This window comes from Condylostylus longicornis, unplaced genomic scaffold, assembly GCF_029603195.1.
Source record: "Condylostylus longicornis isolate FDR11 unplaced genomic scaffold, ASM2960319v2 ptg000265l, whole genome shotgun sequence".
In the NCBI taxonomy this organism is placed as follows: Eukaryota; Metazoa; Arthropoda; class Insecta; order Diptera; family Dolichopodidae; genus Condylostylus; species Condylostylus longicornis.
The window spans coordinates 147,211-166,842 of record NW_026578229.1 but is presented as its reverse complement, the minus strand read 5'-3'; the positions used below and the strand labels follow the sequence as shown (position 1 = coordinate 166,842).

General features: G+C 34.5%; 1 protein-coding gene across 1 annotated transcript; it reads left to right on the top strand.

Moving 5' to 3' along the window:
* Positions 1-4,772: 4,772 nt before the first annotated feature.
* LOC129616653 (uncharacterized) lies at positions 4,773-18,417 on the top strand. Its single transcript, XM_055532287.1, has 8 exons — positions 4,773-4,790; positions 14,397-14,573; positions 14,652-14,944; positions 14,998-15,059; positions 16,178-16,570; positions 16,628-16,873; positions 17,021-17,956; positions 18,035-18,417. The coding sequence occupies exons 1-8, from the start codon at positions 4,773-4,775 to the stop codon at positions 18,415-18,417; spliced, it is 2,508 nt and encodes an 835-aa protein (XP_055388262.1).
* The last annotated feature ends 1,215 nt before the right edge of the window (positions 18,418-19,632 follow it).

Sequence of the window (19,632 nt, the reverse complement as noted above, 5' to 3'; positions counted from 1 at the left end):
AATTAACTTGTACAGTGATCCCACATCTCGGCCATCCTACTCATCGTCTGTCCCAGACGAGAAGTGTTCGCTTTCCAAATTTGTTGAATCAACTTCATCATTCTGGACCCACGGTTTCATCATATCTGCAGATGATGTCGTTAGATTCGGACCTTCATGTAAACCTGGTTTTCGCAAATCGTGTCTATCTTTTTTCTTGGCTCTTGTTGCTTCATATGGTCCAAGAAATTTTGTAAACAATTTTAAATTTGCGCCGAACTGAGTTCTTCTAATAGCTACTAAAGCTTTAATTTTATATTTTTTACAAGGTTTTCTTCTTTTATTGTATGTTTTAATATTTTGCTGTTGTGTCTTTAGTATATTTGCTTTTGCTTCTTGTCTTAGTGCATTTCTTTTTTCTTCAAACTGCTGTACCATTACTTCTTCAATTTGTTTAGCCAACTTAAGATCTTCCGCATTTTTCATTTTTACCCCAAACATAAGTTCGAAAGGGCTTTTATTTGTACTGCAATTTATGTTAGAGTTTATGAATTTTAGAACTTGAGGAACGTGAACATACCATTTTAAAGGATTTTCTATTGACATCTTGCGTAAAATTTCTATTATGGTTGCGTTTTGCCGTTCGACTTGGCCATTTCCGAACTCCGGCGGTAATACTTATGTGTGTAATGTTGTTTTTGTCGCAATAATCGTTGAAATCACTCGAGGTGAATGCGGTGCCTTTATCAGTGATTATTCTGTTAGGATTTCCGAAGACAATTGCTTGTAGATGCAATTTTTGTAAAACTTCATCTGTTGTTATAGACTTGATAGCATTAATCTAACAAAATTTGGTAAAAGCATCTGTTACAACAAAAAGATATTTATAGTTCTTAGCTGTTGCTGCTAACAGGCCAACATGATCAGTATGATATGTATTTAGTGGTGTTTCTCCTTTATCTATTACGTTTGGATAAACTTCTTGTTTTCCACTTTTTCTTGACGCTAAAATACAAGCAATACAATTGCCAATAAAAGATTTTATCTTTGAGTTTAATTTTTGTATATAATAATCCTGACTTAGAATTGCTGATACTTTTTTGCTATTAATATGTCCTCTATTATGCACATCATGTAACATATTAACTCACGCTCTAAGCATTTAGGAACTACCAGTAGATTTAAGCCATTTGAAAACTTGTATAAAATATTATTTTTTATAAAAAAGTCGCCATATTGTTGCTTTTCAAGAATGGTTGATATCAATTTGCAAAATTTATCACTCTTTTGAGCTATTTCTAATCTTTGAAGAATACCTGATTCAATTTTCATTACAGCGGAGCATCTGCTTAGCGCGTTCAACATGTCGCATTGAGGTTCGTGATTTATGAAGAACAGTACAATCAAATTCCTGCATCATTATAGCCCATCTGGCAATCCTGGTGCAAATATTCTTTTTATTCATAGTGGCTTGAAAAGCCTTGCAATCGGTGTATATTGTAAATTTTAGACCTAGTAAGTACGGTCTTAACTTCGTGTTCATAGCAAGTATAGTTCTTTTGTGCCGGAGAAGTTTTAAAACTTAAATAAAATACAGGATGAAAATCAGCGTTATGCTTTTGTAATAAAATAACCGTAAACATCAAAGCTGGCATCCGTGTGAAGCTCAGTGTCCAAATCGGGATTAAATCATTTCAAAACCGGTTCTTTACAAAGTAATTCTTTTAATGTGTGAAAAGATGTCAGTTGTACTTCCTTAAATTCGAAAACTGAGTTTTTCTTCAAAAGGTCGGATAACGGTTTAGCAATAATTGCAAAACTTTTAATGAATTTCTGGAAATAACTCGTTAATCCAAGAAAACTCTGAGCATTGTTAATAGATTTTGGAACAGGATATGATTTGACTGCGTTAATTTTTTCTTCCAAAGGTTTGATAAAGCCGTTTTCGATTACATGCCCAAGAAATTTTATTTGCTTACTTAAAAATACATATTTTTCCCATTGAAGTATTAAGCCATTTGATTTTGCTATGTTTAGTACGCTTTGAAGTATATCTATGTTTTCTTCTTCGTTTCTGGTTGGAATTATGAGGTCATCTATATATACGATTACTAAATTTGCTTGAATTAAAGTTTTAAAAACAGGGTTGATAAATCGCTGAAAAATTGGAGGTGAATTGCAAAGTCCGAAAGGAACTTTCACAAATTCAAATTTTTAGTAATGAATGAAGTGTATTTTCGGCTTTTTTCGTGAATATCGACATGAAAAAATCCATTTTTTAGGTCGAGAGTTGTGAATATAGAAGCATTGTACAGTTTTTCTAAAAGTTCTTCTATTAGACTCAAAGGATATCTATCTTTAATAATTTTTTCATTTAATTTGCGATAATCCACACAAAGTCTGCTACTGCCATCTTTTTTATACCCTGCACTTCGGTATATTAACTTTGTTGTGGAGTTTGTAACTACTTGAAGGAGTCATCTGCGGTATGGACATATATATATATTCTTGCTCAGCGTAAAATTCTGCGTCGATTTAGACAAGTCCGTCCGATCGCACGATAACTCAAAAACTAATAATGCAATCGACACTAATTCTATTGTTATTGGACTAATTCGGACAACGGGTTCGGGTAGCTGCCATACAACTCAAAGAGTTTATTTTAAATATTTCAAAAACTAATAAAGCTATAAATATAAAATTTTGTATACATGTGTCCAATTATATTCTATATATGCTCTTAAAATTATAATGGGATAGCTGCACCGGGTCGGGTGGCTGCCATATAACTCCAACAGCAAACTTTTCATATTCGGAAAAATAATAAAGTCAGATTCATGAAACTTGGCAGTCATGTGTCCAATTATAGGTCAAATATATTGCTGAAGTTTTAGAGGAATTGCTTGACAGGTTCGGGTACCTGCCATACAACTCCAGAAGCTAATTTTAAATATTTGGAAAAATAATAAAGTCAGATTCATGAAACCTGGCAGTTGTGTGTCGAGTTATAAGCCAGATATATTTCAGAAGTTTTAGTGGAATTGCTTGACAGGTTCGAGCAGCTCCCATACAAGTCCAAAAGCTTCTTCTTAATATTTAAAAAAATAATAAAGTCAGATTCTTGAAACTCGGCAGTTGTGTGTCCGATTATAGGTCAAATATATTGCTGAAGTTTTATAGGAATTGCTTGACAGGTTCGGGTACCTGCCATACAACTCCAGAAGCTAATTTTAAATATTTGGAAAAATAATAAAGTCAGATTCATGAAACTTGGCAGTTGTGTATCGAGTTATAGGCCAGATATAATTCTGAAGTTTTAGTGGAATTGCTTGACAGGTTCGGGTACTTGCAATACAACTCCAAAAGCTAATTTTAAATATTTGGAAAAATTATAAAGTCAGATTCATAAAACTTGGCAGTCGGATGTCCAATTATAGGTCAGACATATCCGTGAAGTTTCTATAGACTGATTTCACAGGTTCGAGTAATTACTATACAATAACGAAAGGTACAGGGTATAATTCAATCGGTTTATACCGACTGAAACGTTTTCAAAATCGAAATTATAATTATCTTGTACTGGATCGGTTTGTATAATTTTTAGATTTCCTTTTCGCAACACCAAAGTAACATTTTCTAAAAAGTTTTTCCCCAAAATTATATTGTCTGTAATCCAGTCATTTGGTACCACATGAAATTTAATTTATGCTTTACAGATTTGACGTCAGTAATAACAAAAAATGATCCCAATGTTTGCAATATGTTATTACCAAAACCTCTAAGAATAATTCTAGGTTCTTCGAAAGATGATATTCCTAATAAGTCTTTCAAAGACTTTTATTATGATGGTTGCTATTGTTTTTAATACGATTAACATTTCCTGTGGTGTTATTAGATACGAATTTTTTAGGACAGTTTAAAGATATGTGCCCGAAATTGTTACAATTGAAGCAGCGTGTACCTTTTTCTTTATTAGGACAGTTTTGAGAACTGTGCGAAAGCGCCCCACAATTTTTACACCTCATGTTCGATTGGTTTGGCTTTGCTTGATTAGCATTATTGAAAAACCAATTAGTATTTGCAACTGGATCTGTTCTCGTTTTCGAAACATAATTTTGCTGAGCATTTTTGATGTTAGAGTGAACTTAAAATTTATTTTTAATTCGTCTAAGTGGCTTCAAACAATACAGTTTTGTTGATGTTGGTATACCAACCATTTATAATGTAAATAACTAAAGATTCTTCGTCTATTGTTGCCTTATTTGCTATATATTTCATTTCCTACAAATATTCGAGAAAAGTTTCAGAAGCTTGCTTTTTCCTTTTCTCGAGTGTTCTGTGAATTTCTATGCAAGAAGCAGGTTTTGCGAATTCATTTGCTAATATATCTTTTACTGTTTTATAAGAAAAAGTGTTAGAATTTGCTTCAATAGCTAATTTTGCAGCACCTTGCAATAATTTACGGATATAAAGATATTTTTAGATATCATTCCATTTACACATTTGCAAAATATCTTCAAATTTTTGAATCCATTTAGCAAAACTCTTTCCTGACTCTCCCGAAAATTTTTTAAGGGCATCTTCAACGTCTCTGAAGGTAAATTGATTCTGTTCGGCCATACCTATTTTATGTGTACTTTTCTCGATTTCACTATTCTTATGCTTTTCGTTGCTTTACTTTCGTTATCACTTTCCTTACTTTCTTCTTTATTGTGAAAAACTTTACTTGCTTTGGTAACTTCCTTATCGGGACCCAAAACCGCACTGTCACCTCCTAGTGGTGGGCCCCGATAATGGCGGAGGATAAAGAGGTGATTGAAGCGATCAAAGTTACGTTCGTGTCGTGGTCATGTCTCGCGGCGAGCTTCTTGCTTTGTGAGTTTCAGCCCTATGTCTATACGTCAGCTGACGACAGGCGTCCCAAGTCAATGTGGAACAGCATATGGCGATGACTGCGTGGCTAAGGGGGAGCTTAGTCGTTAGTATGCGGGCTCTGGATACCAGGCGCCCTCCAGTTTAAACGAGCCTTCCCATGGTATGTCGGGCTCTGCCTTGGGTGACTATACTTTCCCGCGCTATTCGTGGGAACAAAAATGGAGAACATAAACAATAACAACAATAACAGCAATCACAAGAACAACAACTGTGACAAATACAACAACTGCAACAACAACAACAACAACAGCAACAACAACAACAATAACAACAACAATAACAACAGTCACAACTACAACAACAACAACAATATTAAGGACAACATTAATACAAACACAGTTAGTGCTCAAAGGTCTGCGGAACTAGAGCTTCTCTCGACTGACGCAGAGGAGGAACTCCTTCTCACGCCAGTAGAGGAAAAAGCGGCGCCTCCGATGGAGACTGATAATCAGGATCCTCTAGGACCTATTATCCAACAAACTGAGGAGGACCTGAAAAGATTGGACATCAGGGGAAAAAACAATATTTCTCTGGTGCATCCAAGCGGCGTACCGCGGCTTATATCAGGGATGGCATGTCCCCAGAGGAAGCTCGTAGATATGAGAAGGAAAGGCTAGAAAAGCTGAGGGCCTGTGGATCGGGCCTTGTGGCGGCCCATCCCCAGAAGGGGGAAAGGTCAGAAAGCAACACCCCTGATGCAGGGCCCTCTAAAAGGAGGTCTATGAAGGGCAAAGTTGAGGGAAAGGTCCCTGGCAACATTCCTCAACAAAACCCGAAAATGACTTCCGAAATACTTATCGGGATGCAGTAGCACAGGTCAAGGTGACCATCACTCACAAACTGCATCCAGAGGAAAGGCTATCCGAAGTTCAGATGGGGAAAATCAAAGTAGCCATCATGACTACTTTGGATAACCAGTGTCTGCAGGAAGATAAAGCCTTATGACGGTTGCAACGTCGTGGTACTGGATGGCGACGACATGCCCAAACAATATGTCTGCGTCACCAACGTGTCAAAGGACGAGACAACCGTCAGTCTCTCCAGGGACAAATTTCTAAGTAGGATACGGAAGCAAAATCCCAGCCTCAAGATGAGTTCCTGGAGGGTGCTGAGGATCGATAAGGAAAAGGACGGGGGCTGCTCCATCACCTTTTCCGTGGATGATTCCAGATTGGAAGATCTACGGAAAGCGGAGTAGAAAGAAAATGCTCTCAAATTGCTGGCGGCAGGGCAGGACAAAATAAAAAACCAACGCCCACCGCGACAACGACGAGCACTTCAGGCCAACCAAAAGAGCCATAACTCATTGGAAAGTCTGAAGTCACTCCGAAAACGGCGGAAACGGAAGGACCATCGGGCACGCGCCCGATACAAGCTTCCCGGGGGAACTAAAAGGGCCCCAGCCCATTGGGAACACCGATACTGCTCCGGTATTTGCTGTTGGAGGGGCTATTGTGGCACCTAGGACGGCAAAAGAGGCTGTGGCAGGGCAGGCGCCCATCAAGATGCATAAAAAGGCGGCAATGGGAAGCAAGGCTCATGTAAAGCCTTTGTCTAAAGGGCCAAAGCCCATAGACAAGAGCCGGAGGAAATGATGTGGCTGTGAGGTGCATCCAAATAAATCTACAGTGATGGATCAGGTTACATAGTGATGGATCAGGTTAAGGATCTAACAGGTGAGCTATTGTATGATAATACAATTGGGGGCAGGCCTGCGGCTTGCATTTTGTTTAGTAAAAGGCTAACGTATTTTCCCATTCCAGATTACTGTTCTAAGGATCAGGTGGCTGCGTTGGTGAAAGTGAAGTCGTCCGGGGCCTGGACAGAGTTCATTGTTTGCTCATCCTACCTCCCGGGAGACGGGAGCCCACTCGGACGAGCAACTGAAGGATCTAGTGGACTTTTGTGGAAGGAGGAGCTTCCAACTTATAATATTAACTGATGCCAATGCCCACCACACCGTCTGGGGAAGCAGTAATATAAACAAAAGAGGTGAGTTCCTACTTGAATTTATATATAGCAATAAATTTATGGTTACGAATGAGGGCAATAGGCCGACATTTATAAATACAATTAAGGAAGAGATCGTTGACATCACCCTTTGCACTGAGTTTATCGACAGTAGGGTTGGTGGATGGCATGTCTCAAATGAGACATCCATGTCCGATCATAGGCAGATTAGGTTTGATATCATGGTCTCCGGGGGCCTGGCAAAAGAAATGTATCGGGTACCCCAATCCACATATTGGAGTCAATTCGAAACACTCCTCATGGATGGGATGGGATCCGTTCCTGCTTCTTTCAGAACATTGATGGATATCGAACTGGCCAGCGAGGCTCTGACGACGGCTATTACTAGTGCCTAACATGGGAGCTGCCGCGCTAAGCCGAGGCGGAGCAATAGGAAGTGCCCGTGGTGAATTGAAGAGCGTTCAAGGCTTAGACTAAAGACCAGAAAGCTATTCATTAAGGCCAAGACGGCGGGTTCGTGGGAAAAGTATAAAGACTCACTCACGAAATACAATAAAGAAATTAGGAAAGCGAAGAGAATTTCGTGGAGGGCGTTCTGCAAGGGCATTGATGAACTCTCCAGAAATGCGCGTCTTCACAGGGTGCTTTCCAAAAAGTATGCAAGCGTGTTGGGCCTAATGGAACGACCTGATGGCTCCAGGACTGAGAACGGAGAGCAGACATTGGAGCTTATGGCGTCAACGCACTTTCCTGACTCGGAGATTTTTCGGAATCACTCAAATGCGGTCATTGAACCGAGAACATCCTGGCCCAGGAGGGATGACTGGCAACGATCCCGTCTGGTTTTCACGATGGGCAGGATTAGATGGGCTGTTTTCTCTTTCAGGCCCTTCAAATTTCCAGGTGATGATGGGATATATCCTGCATTTTTGCAGAGGGGTTTCGTGCCAGTGTGGGGTTACATCCCTCAGGCATGGAGGGTGGCTAAAGTGAACTGTATTCCGAAGGCGGGTAAGCGACCAAGCAACCAGCCAAGGTCTTTCTATCCAATTAGCATTACTTCTTTTCTATTGAAAGCAATGGAAAAAGTGATTTATAGATTTATACGGGACGATGCACTGGGAAGCGATCCCCTGCATGAATATCAGTACGCCTATCAGTCGGGAGGGTCTACTGTACTCGCTCTGCAGATTCTGGTGGGGGTCCTTGAAAACTCACTGGAAGTGCGGGAGGTGGCAGTTGTCTGCTTCCTTGATATAGAGGGAGCTTTTGACAACACCCCATATCATGTCATCAGTGAGTCGTTGCACAAACGAGGGACTGATGCGACGACTAGCAGATGGGTTAATCGGATGCTAGAGGATAGGATTATTAAATCCACCATAGCTGACAATATACTTTTCATCTCCGCTGCAAAAGGGTGTCCGCAGGGCGGGGTTCTTTCGCCCCTTCTGTGGTCCATTGTAGTGGATGATCTAATCGCTGCTCTCAGGGGCTCCAGAGCACGTGTCTGGGGATACGCCGACGATGTGGCCTTCCTCATACGGGGAAAATGTGAGAGCACTATATCTGACCTTATACAGCAAAATTTACGTGTTGTGGAAAGGTGGTGCAAAGGCGTTGAGTTAAATATAAATCCAAGCAAGAGCACTTTGGTCGCCTTCACCAGACGCAGAAGCAGGGACAGATTAACGAGCCCAATTCTGTTTGGTGAACGTATTAGTTACTCGAGGGAGGTGAAATATCTGGGGGTAACTTTGGATGATCGTCTCTCCTGGAATACCCATATAGATAGAGTTATCGAGAGGGCTATGGCGGCCTTGTGGACGTGTAGGAGCTTCACCGGGGGAATCTGGGGAATTAGTCCCAGAATAGCACTGTGGCTATATACGGCCCTTGCTAGGCCCATCGACACCTATGCGTCGATTGTATGGTGCCGTAAGGCTCAGCAGACGGGTGTGCGGGCCAAGCTGGAAAAGCTACAGAGGCTGGCCTGCCTTGGGAGTTACCGGGGCAATGCGGACGGCTCCTAGCGCTGCATTGGAGGTGATGATCGGGTTACCGACTTCTCTCTGGCGAGGACAGGGCAGGGCTAAAGTTGGCCCATAGAACTCACAGAGGCTTCATTGAGAGCGATCCGATTCTAAGAATAACCATGTCGGATACCTGTCTGCCGCGGTACAACTTCGACCACAGGTACAGGGTTCTGTTTCCCGATCGATGGACGTGGGATCGGGGTGGCCCGGCACTTGAGTCGGGTTTGAGCGTGTAGTATGCGGACGGGTCCAAAACGGAGTCGGGTGTGGGTTCGGGTGTATACGGTGTCCGCCCGGACACGTTTGTATATGCAACCCTTGACCCGTATTGCACAGTGTTCCAGGCCGAAATACATGCAATGGAGATCTGTCTGAGAATCAATTTAGAAAGGGGGTATAGAAACCTTACCATCTATGTGTTCTCGGACAGCAGGGCTGCACTGCTGGCGCTTCGTTCAGCTCAGGTTACATCCAAGCTGGTCTGGGACTGCCTTGTTGCACTTATGGAATTGACATCGGAGAACAGAGTCACGCTCATTTGGGTGCCGGGCCATAGTGGCCATGCGGGCAACGAAATTACCGATGGGCTGGCGCGGAGGCGATCTGGGGCAACTGGACGGGGATAATATAGGCGGGAGCGTGGGGGGCCACAATAAGTCAATATGGCTGCGGTGGCTTGGGGGGTTACTCCCGTCCCACTCAGTTCCCTTGGAATCTACAATCTACAATCTACCTTCCTTATCCTCTTTTGTCTTTTCTGAAACGGTGACGTCGCTTACATTTTTTGACTAAAACGAATTAATTATGCTGCTAATTTCGTGTGGATTCAAACCCTCTTGATAAAGCCGGGAAATCAAATCTGTTTTCAAGTTATATTTTGTTGACATATTTCTATCCTGTAAAATATGTTGTAACTGGTTAATTGTTAACCTCTACAAAGGTTCCATAAAATATGTATAGAATTATAAAAACCAATTTACATGTACATAAAATTTAAAGTAGCGAAATTTATTTTTTTTTTTGACTCTTTAGAAATTCACATTATAGATAAACAGTTTTATCTTATAAAAAAATATATTCTAATCGTTCATAACTAAGCACATGTAAAATTATTATAAAAACGTTCTTAACTGTTTTTCTAGCTTTGTATTACTTCTGACACCATTTTGTAAATGTTTAAATAAAATATACATAATTAAATGTGTTTTTATAACATTTTATTTACAAAGTATTCTGATTATCAAGAGATATAAGATAATAAGCCAAATTATTATTTAAAAAGAATTATTGACTTTCAAAATGACTACTCAGTAATTAATTAAATAAAGTGCATTAAGTTTCGAAATTCTAAAAAAAAGTTAGTTTACTTTACTTTACTTGACCACGCTGAATTCGTAACTAACACAATTTAATCAAAGGCAAATTTAGAAAAGTATGAAAATTATTAGATTAAATAGAAAGAGAACATAATATACGAAATAGTAACTGCACTTTCTGAATTAACTTGTACAGTGATCCCACATGTATGTTCATATGAATGTATTAAAAGTTAGCACTTTACAATTTTTCGCTTGGACCAATAATAAAGTTGGGTCAAACCAATGGTTTGTATTGTAGCACTTTTCCCTTCAACAAGTTAAAATCCTGCTTTTAAAAACACTCTATGTATATCTACCACACTATTAAAATTATTTTCATTCATAAACGATACTATTTCTAGGATTGCATATATTTAGGATGAACGATTTATGCAGTCTTTGAAATAAAGCAAAAATTAATATAAAAAGGGGTTAACATAATGCTCGATTTTAAGGGTTAATTGTGTGAGTTAAGAAAAATAATTATATTTTTTAATTTCATGGAATTTACCGTTAGCTTTTTGCGTTTATAAAAATTTGGAAAAGCTTGCGGTTTCGGAAATATAAGGTGTCAAAAATTCAAATTTTACGAATTTCAAGAGGCGATAACTTGAGAGGGGGTGGAGATGGAAAAAAATTTTCTTCTAACGAAATGAATTCTTTGTTAATGTCTAAAAGCTCCTAAAATTTCAAAGTTCTTCAGGCTGGGGTCTTGAAGAAAAATGACATCAAAAATTTGGAAAAAAACGACTTAAGATAACGGTAAATTTGAACGGCCATTTTGTTTTTCTAAAGTTTAACTGTAGTATACCGCGCTAGGGGAAGCAAGCCACTGTCTTTCTGCGTTTGCAAAATTTCAAAAATGCTTATGGTTTCATTGCAACAAATAGTTAAAATAGGCCATTTTTAGTGTTTTGGGGGGGTATAACTTCTAAAGGGGGGGAGATAGGTAAAAATTTTGTTCCACGGAAATAAGTTTCTAGTAAAGATCTATATACGTATTAAATTTCGGCTTTCTATCTTTAAGAATGTAGAAGTTTTGTAAACAGACACACGGACAGACGGACGGACGGACGGACGGACCGACGGACGGACGGACAGACGGACGGACGGACGGACCGACGGACGGACGGACGGACGGACAGACGGACGGACGGACGGACGGACGGACGGACAGAGTGAAACTAATAAGCACTTTTTTTCAAAAATTTTTTGGAGAAGTGCTAAAAATAAAATTCTAACCACATACGTACATACATATATTATATTCTGTATGTACACTTTTTTAAAGCTTGGTGACGAAACATAATATTGAAAACAACAACAAATGCAGCATTATAATTCAGATGCCACAAAACATATGATGTCAGTAGTATAATAGTACTTCTCCTATTGATTTCATATATAAAAATAACGTGAGTGAATGAAAGGCTATTTCCCGGTAGCACTTCTACGAACAATCCAATATACAAAAAAAAAAGCTCGAGCTATTAAAAACAAAAACGATAAAATAAAAAATAAAAATTATCAGCAATGCATTTAGTGAGAATTAAAAAAAAGAGAGAAACTGCGAAAAAAACAACAAAATAAGTTACAATGCAAGTTTGCATGCATTGAAATGTCGATCAGAAAGCATAATAACAGAGATATCGCGAAAATAAAAATATCAATACAAATTCAAATAAAATAGCAATATGAATAGCAATGGAATGTCAGCAAAGTTTCGATGCTGATAATGTATAATTTTAAAAAAAACAAAAATATGCATCGCAATGTAATATGCACAAAGCCACGTTGTTGTTGATGAACAAGCTGAAACAAGAAAGCTTTTGTAACAAAAATCAAATTGTAAAAAAAGAATCACAAAATGAACAGAAAAAAAACCTGAATAAAAAATGTAGTATTTAAAAGTAAGTTAGATTAGTTATGATTTTTTTAAATTAAACTGAAAGTGTACCTATATTAAGAAAACGTAAATTATGAAAATATTTAAAGCAAAAACTTCTTTTCAATGTAATTCTTGCATTAAGATATAAGAGATATTTTTTTTTTATTTTGCAGGCAGTAAGAGGTAGTCGATAACGTTAGCCTTTAACGTTTACAAAAAAAAGATGATAATATCTGAATGCATTATGTTTGTTTTTTTAATACAAAAATAATGAACCTGAAAATATTGCTGTAAATTTTATAAAAAAAAGACAAATTTTTCATTTTTTAAGTTTTTTATTGCATTAAAATATGAATTAGTGATTATTATTTAATTTTAAGGTTAAAAAAAATGTATTTTATTCTTTTTTAGATTTTACCTTAAAATATTACAAAATTAAAATCAGCTTTCTATTCCTCTTCAAAGAATTTCAAAATTGGTGTTTGAAATTCCGTATCGTCTCGCCCCGTCATGACCATTTTTAACTTAGGAGATATGGTGTAATCCGTTATTTTCTTGACAGTAATAAATGCAGAGTATCTGCTCGGTAAAAAATGTTGGTGGGTGTCTGTTTCGAGTAGAACTTTCTTCCCATATTTAGTTTTAATAACAACGGCTTTTGTTATACTGTAAACCTTGTGAAGTTCCAAGTCCTCGCTTTTCATCAAAGGCTTGTATGATGACACATTTGACGCTTCTTTTAACAATTCGTTGAAATTCTAGTTTTGAAAAGAAAATAAAAGTTAGATTTTTCTATAATGTATTAAAAATACAAATAAAATTTTTTGGATTAGAATAACTTACCATTTCAGAAAAATCGGAATTAAATTTTTTTTTTATCGAACGCTCTTAAGTGTTAAAAGTGTTTTATGCTTATTCCTTAGAACAGATGTCTTTTTATACTACAAAGGTGCTTCAAGATGCAAAAAAACTGGAAATGGTTAATTATTTTATGCAACATTAAAATTTATGGTGTGTTTTTGTAATACGAATAAAAAATTTTAAATGTTATAAATTATGTGTATTCTAATCGATTTGTTTAATTTACATTTGTGATTTCCCTCCTTAAAAAAATAATTTTTTCTTAAATGGAATTAATATACCCCAATTAAGTTAAGAAAAATGTTTGGTATAAAAGCAGTAGGATTTTTGTCTTTTAAATATCAGTATTATTTTGATTTTACGAAGTCAACTAATTTTGGTAGAATACTACAAAAGACAACCTAAGTTTAAAGTTCAGCTGAGTCTGGCTGAACGGTATTCTAATTTAAAAAGTTGATTAAACGTTACTTTTTCTTTTTAAAAAAGTTGCTTGAACGGTCTTGTTAAAAAAGTGTTCAGTAATTTTTAAATTATTATTTTATTTCAAATTATTACTGAAGTTTTAAAGAAATAAAATTTGTGAGACAAATTATTTGTGCTTTTTTTTTAAAAAAAATGTTTGATGAACTAACTCCAGAGCAAAAAAAATACTTTTGCAAGCCTGGAAAGAGTTAGATGAATGTTTTAAAAGAAACAATCATGATATAAAACAGCTTCCTCACACGGATGAGGAAAGAAAAAATTACTTTAAAGATTTTACGGAAGAAGAATGGAAAGCTTTTTCCGAACTAAAAATAAGTGATAAAAATGAATAAACCGAAGTAAAAAAAGAAAACAAAATATAAAAAAAGTACAAAAACAGAAAAAAATAAGAAAAATAAAAAAAATAAAGTTAAAAAAAGAAGGAATAAAAAAAGAAAATAAAAATAAAAATTTATATTTAATTTTCACGCAGAAAAAAAGGATTTCCAGTACACAAAAGGTGATTTTTGTAAAAATATATTGAATTGTTTATTAATATTAAAAATCTTTATTAAAAATAAAGTATAATAGTATTTTGTTACAATATACCTAGTACTTCAAAAAATAAAATAATGTTTAGTGCACATAAGATTGATGTGAAATTTTTTTTTTCCACTTTTCCCTGAAATTACCAAATTCTTAAATATAATAGTAAAAACCAAATTTTGAAATATCTTAGTTTAAAATTTTACTTTTTTTTAGAAAAAAATAAATTACAAAACAGACAAATTAAAAAAATGGATCCGGTAAATAAATTAATTTTAAAAAACTTACATTTTCTGTATTAATTAAATTTTTTTATTTTAGATAAATTTAATAGAAACATTTTTTATTAAATTTTCCGAGTTTGTGACCGATTTCACAAACAATTTTATTCTAAGGAAAAGAAATGCTGAGCAGCCTGCGTCCAACCATTTGGAAGAAGAGGTCGGGGAAAACATTGATTCAATTTCGGAAGCGGAAAACATTCCTCAAAATAATTTGGAAAACGAAAATATAAAAAAAGGAGAAAGTTCAAATTTGGTAAACGTTATACACCACATAGAAAAGTTCAATAAAAAATTTGGTGTAATAACTAAGGAAATAACTTTTAAATTTAAGGACTTTGACGATGAAAAGGAATCTTTGTTTGACCACTTGAATAAGTGTTTCAAAAAATTAATTATGATTGTAACACAAGGTCGTGACAAACAGGATTTAATTGGACTCAAAATAGCTATTCCAAGCATGGAAAATACAAAACCCATCGGTTTGAGTTTTAGAAAAATTGAAACTTTAGATTCCAATTCCATTTTAGATTTGTTTTCATCGGTTTCCCAATCAAATACCAATTACATGATTACTGATTTATTAGAAATATTCGCTACAATTGTGCAAGTACCATCAGGAAAGGGGCGTGTTAAAATATCATTTTTATCAGATACTGAAATTTAGAAAAAAAAGGAAGAAGTATTGTTGATAAAGGGAAAACTAATGATAATACATGTTTACCGCGATCTATATGGGTTGGTAAGATTCTCGCTGATCAAGTTAGTGATACAATCAAAAAAAAATATTTAAGAAAAAATTCGAAAATACTAAACTGTAAAGTAAAAATGTTATGTAATAAAGCCAAAGTAGATATTAATGAAAAAAATGAGTGCGACATTGGGGATATTTTTAAATTTCAGAAATATTTAAAAAATTATAATATATTTTTATACAAAAATAAAAAAGATTTCAACGAAAAAATTATTTTTCGCAATACTAACCTCAAAAGAATAAATTTGTTTTATTTAGAAAATATGAAGCATTTTATAACTATAAAAAATGTTTGTAAATTTTTTAGCAAACAATACGAATGTAAATTTTGTTTCACATTGTATGACAACAGCCACATTTGTCCACTAGAATGTAAATATTGCTTAAGAAATCCTCCTTGCGATTTTGTAAATGACAATTTTATAAAGTGTATGGATTGCAACCGTCGTTTTAGAGGTCAAATATGTTTTGCAAACTACAAAAAATTAAATTCCTATAAAAACTTTTCTGTATGTTCGCAAATACAAATTTGTCAGAAATGTTTTAAATATTTTGATTTGCAAAAACGAAAAAATATCTGCGATGAAAAATATTGTTCAACATGTGGAAAATTTGTTGAAAAAGATCACTTGTGTTACATACAAAAATATAAAAAAAATCCTCCTAAACATTTCTTTATAGTTTTTTTCGATTTAGAATGTACACAAGAAACAAAAAAAAAACCGCATTTTTACATGAACCTAATTTATGTGCTGCACACTTAGTTTGCAATTTATGTTGGAAGGAAAATGAAAGTAATTTTGAATGTATGAAATGTAAAAAACGGACATACATTTTTGAAAATTGTGCTAAAGAAACATGCATAACAAAATTTGTAAATTTTCTCTTAAAAATTACTACAGATCAATCAAGAAAAATTTGTTGTATAGCACATAATTTCAAAAGTTATGATGGGCAATTTATTGTAAGTGAACTTTTACAAAGAAATAAGACAGTGGTACTAATTATGGGAGGAAATAAAATTTTGAAAGTAACTTTTAATCACAATATTATTTTTATAGATTCCCTTAATTTTTTACCAATACCTTTGTCCAAATTTACTTCAGCTTTTGGTCTTGATAAAAATGAGGTTAAAGGTTATTATCCTTATTTATTTAACACGAAAGCAAACTATAATTATGTTGGAGAAATTCCAAGCACTGAAATGTTTGCTTTGAATAATTTTAACTCACATGAGCTAGAAAAATTTTATTTATGGTACAACAACTTGAAGAAATCAAATTATGTTTACAATAACAGAGAAGAGTTAATAAAATATTGCATCCAAGATGTAAATGTATTACGTCAGGGATGCTTAAAATTTATGAATGATTCCCTTCAATTATTGAATATTAACCCTTTCTTTGAAACCTTTACTTTAGCACAAGCTTGTTTGACTGCATACCAAAAACATTTTCTAAAAGAAAACACCTTAGGTGTAACTCCCATTAACAATTATAGTAAAAAAAAAAATCAATCTTTAATTGGCCTAATGTGGCTTGAATTCAAAAATTAAGCTAGCTGTGGTAAAATTAAATATGAATATGATTTACCAGATTGCAACTTTACAGTAGACGGCTTTAATCCAAACACAAATACGGTTTATGAATTTTTAGGATGTTTTTACCATGGATGCGAAGACTGTTTCTTCGATAGAAATTTAGTTGTCCATGGATATAAAATGCAGGCTAGGTTTGAAAATGCTATGTGCAAAATAGCAGTTTTAAAACAAAGTGGATATAATGTGTGCTGTGAATGGGAATGTAAATTTAAACAATTTTTAGAAATCAATCCAAAAATAAAAATTGATTTAAAAAATACTTCTTTGATTTTACTCAACTCAATTGATGCTCGAGGTGCTATTTTTGGAGTTCGCACCGAAGTATTTAAATTATACTATAAAATCCAAGCAAATGAAAAAATTTGCTACTATGACTTCACTTCCCTCTACCCATATGTAAACAAAAATAGTAAATATCCAATAGGACATCCTAAAATTTATAATTCTCAAGAATGTTTACAATTTGAAAATGATATCAGTAAAATAGACGGTTTAATTAAATGTGCGGTTCTACCACCGCAAAACTTATGGCTGCCAATCTTACCAATCCGCGCTAACAACAAAATGTTGATGGTTTTATGTCGCTCTTGCGCGGAAATGGAAAATGTGTTGTATAAATGTACTCACAACGATAAAGAAAGAATGTTTTTTGGCACATGGACGGATATGGAATTAAAATTAAGTGTGAAATACGGGTACACAATAATAGAAATACATGAAATTTGGCATTATGATTGCGAAACTTATGATTCAATATCTAAAACAGGTGGACTTTTTACTGACTACATGAATTATTTTATAAAATACAAGACTGAGGGTTCTGGTTATCCAACTGGTATACAAACTAAATCTGAACAAGACGCATACATAAAGAATTTTTTTGAAAATGAAGGTGTGATGTTAGATAAATCAAAAATTGCTCTCAATCCTTCACTACGAAATCTGGCGAAACTAAAATTAAATTCATTTTGGGGAAAACTAATACAACGAAATGACCGTCATTCAACAACTGTTGTACAAACCATCACACAATTTCATAATTTAATACATTCAAGCGGTATATCAGTATCGGACATATTTACTGCCAGCGAGCACCAGGTGTGGATCAACTGGAAATACAATTATCCTGAATTGAATCCCGTTCTCAAAAATCAATGTTTAATAGTTGGAGCTTTTACGACAGCGCATGCTCGATGCTTATTGCATAATGAAATAACCAAAATTGGAAAAAATCTTTTGTATTGCGATACGGATTCTATGATTTTTGTTCAGCATATGATAATGAGTATGACTTAAAGACAGGTTGTCAAATGTCTACAAATACATTTTTGCGCGATTACTAACAATTTTTTTATTGTTACAGGTACTTTAATTGGAGATTTAACTAATGAATTTACATCATATGGAAAGAATGTTTACGGCACAGAATTTGTATCAACAGGACCCAAAAGTTATTCATATCGTTATTATAACCCGGATACTGACAAATACGGAGAAGTTGTTAAATGTAAAGGAATAACAAGTAATAAAAATGGAACATCACTAAATTTTGAGCACATGAAACAAATAGTTACCGATCCTTTTGGAAGCAATAATTTGTATTTCGTAACACCAAACAAAATTAAGCGTAAGAAACATTTTCACGTTACTTCAGAAGATGAAAAGAAAACATTTGGCTTTACATTTACGAAACGTGCTTGCCGTGATAATTTTGAAACAATTCCTTATGGTTTCTTAAACAGTTAAAAAAAAGGTAGGTACACATAAAAATTTTGTATATAAATTCGTGAGTTTAAAATAATAAAACTTCACTTTTATTTTTACATGTACCGAAGAAACATGGCACAAAATGTAATAATAGCAGATCTACAATTTATAGTCGGAAGTAATAATGAACTTTACCTAAAAGAAATGGCAACGATTGATACCAACTCAATTATCTCAAAATTATACCACTTTAAACCTCCGTATCGTCAGGAAAAACTAGATTCAGCAGCAATGGGGCAAAACGCATACAACCTAAGACATGTCAACGGTTTGAATTGGATTGATGGTAATATTAATTACAGTGAAATTTCTACAATCATGGGAAGTTTTTCGTCTTACGATAAAGTTTATGTAAAAGGAGTTCAAAAGAAAACGTTTTTGGAAAAATATTTGCTACCCCAGGTTATTAATTTGGATGATTAAGTACCACCTTTAGATAAATTAAAAAATTATGAATCATTCTGTGTAATTCATTTGAAATCTGACACTCATAAAAAGCGTTGTGTATTTAATAAAAACAAATGTAATTTGATTTAAAAAAAATGTTTTTTTATTTTGGTATTATATTAATATTACATGTTATGGAATCATTACATAAATCCAAATTATATAAGTAACAAAATATTTGTTCTGCCATAAAGATTGGCACCTCATAGAATAGTCTGCTATATCTACATTGATAAGATGAAAACTGCATTGGTATGTAAAAATCTTAATGTGATAGTTTAATAACTCCTTTTTCTTTACATTTTGTAAAGTATTTATGAATGTATTCTGCAATAGTATCACTAGCATTGTTATTGTATGACATTACAGCTTGTATGAAATCCAACATTTCGTTCAATTTCCAATACTCTTCTTGTCGAATATCAAAAGTAATTTTATCTTGTTGATTGAATTCCAAAATGTTGCAAAAAGGTTCACTTTGTTGCTGATTTTCGTTAGTGATCCGAGCAGATTCCAACATTTTGGCTTTTTTGTAAAATGAGTGCCAATCATCATAGAGGACATGGACAGATCTTTTGCCATTTCGATGAAATATTATTTTTGACTGGAAAGTGTCGCAGTCGAATCCAATAACTATCTTACATGTTTGTTTCGTGTTTAGAAAATATATGTAAGAAAGTAACAAATTTTCTTTTTCCGGTAATATTTTCTTTTCTTTTTTTGTTGACATTTTTGATGGAGATGTTT

Excerpts from the sequence above, each read along its gene's own strand:
- LOC129616653 (XM_055532287.1), top strand. Across the intron at positions 14,945-14,997 it reads CAAGTACCATCAGGAAAGGG|AAGTATTGTTGATAAAGGGA; the intron begins GCGTGTTAAAAT and ends AAAAAAAGGAAG. Across the intron at positions 17,957-18,034 it reads TGTTCAGCATATGATAATGA|GTACTTTAATTGGAGATTTA; the intron begins GTATGACTTAAA and ends TTATTGTTACAG.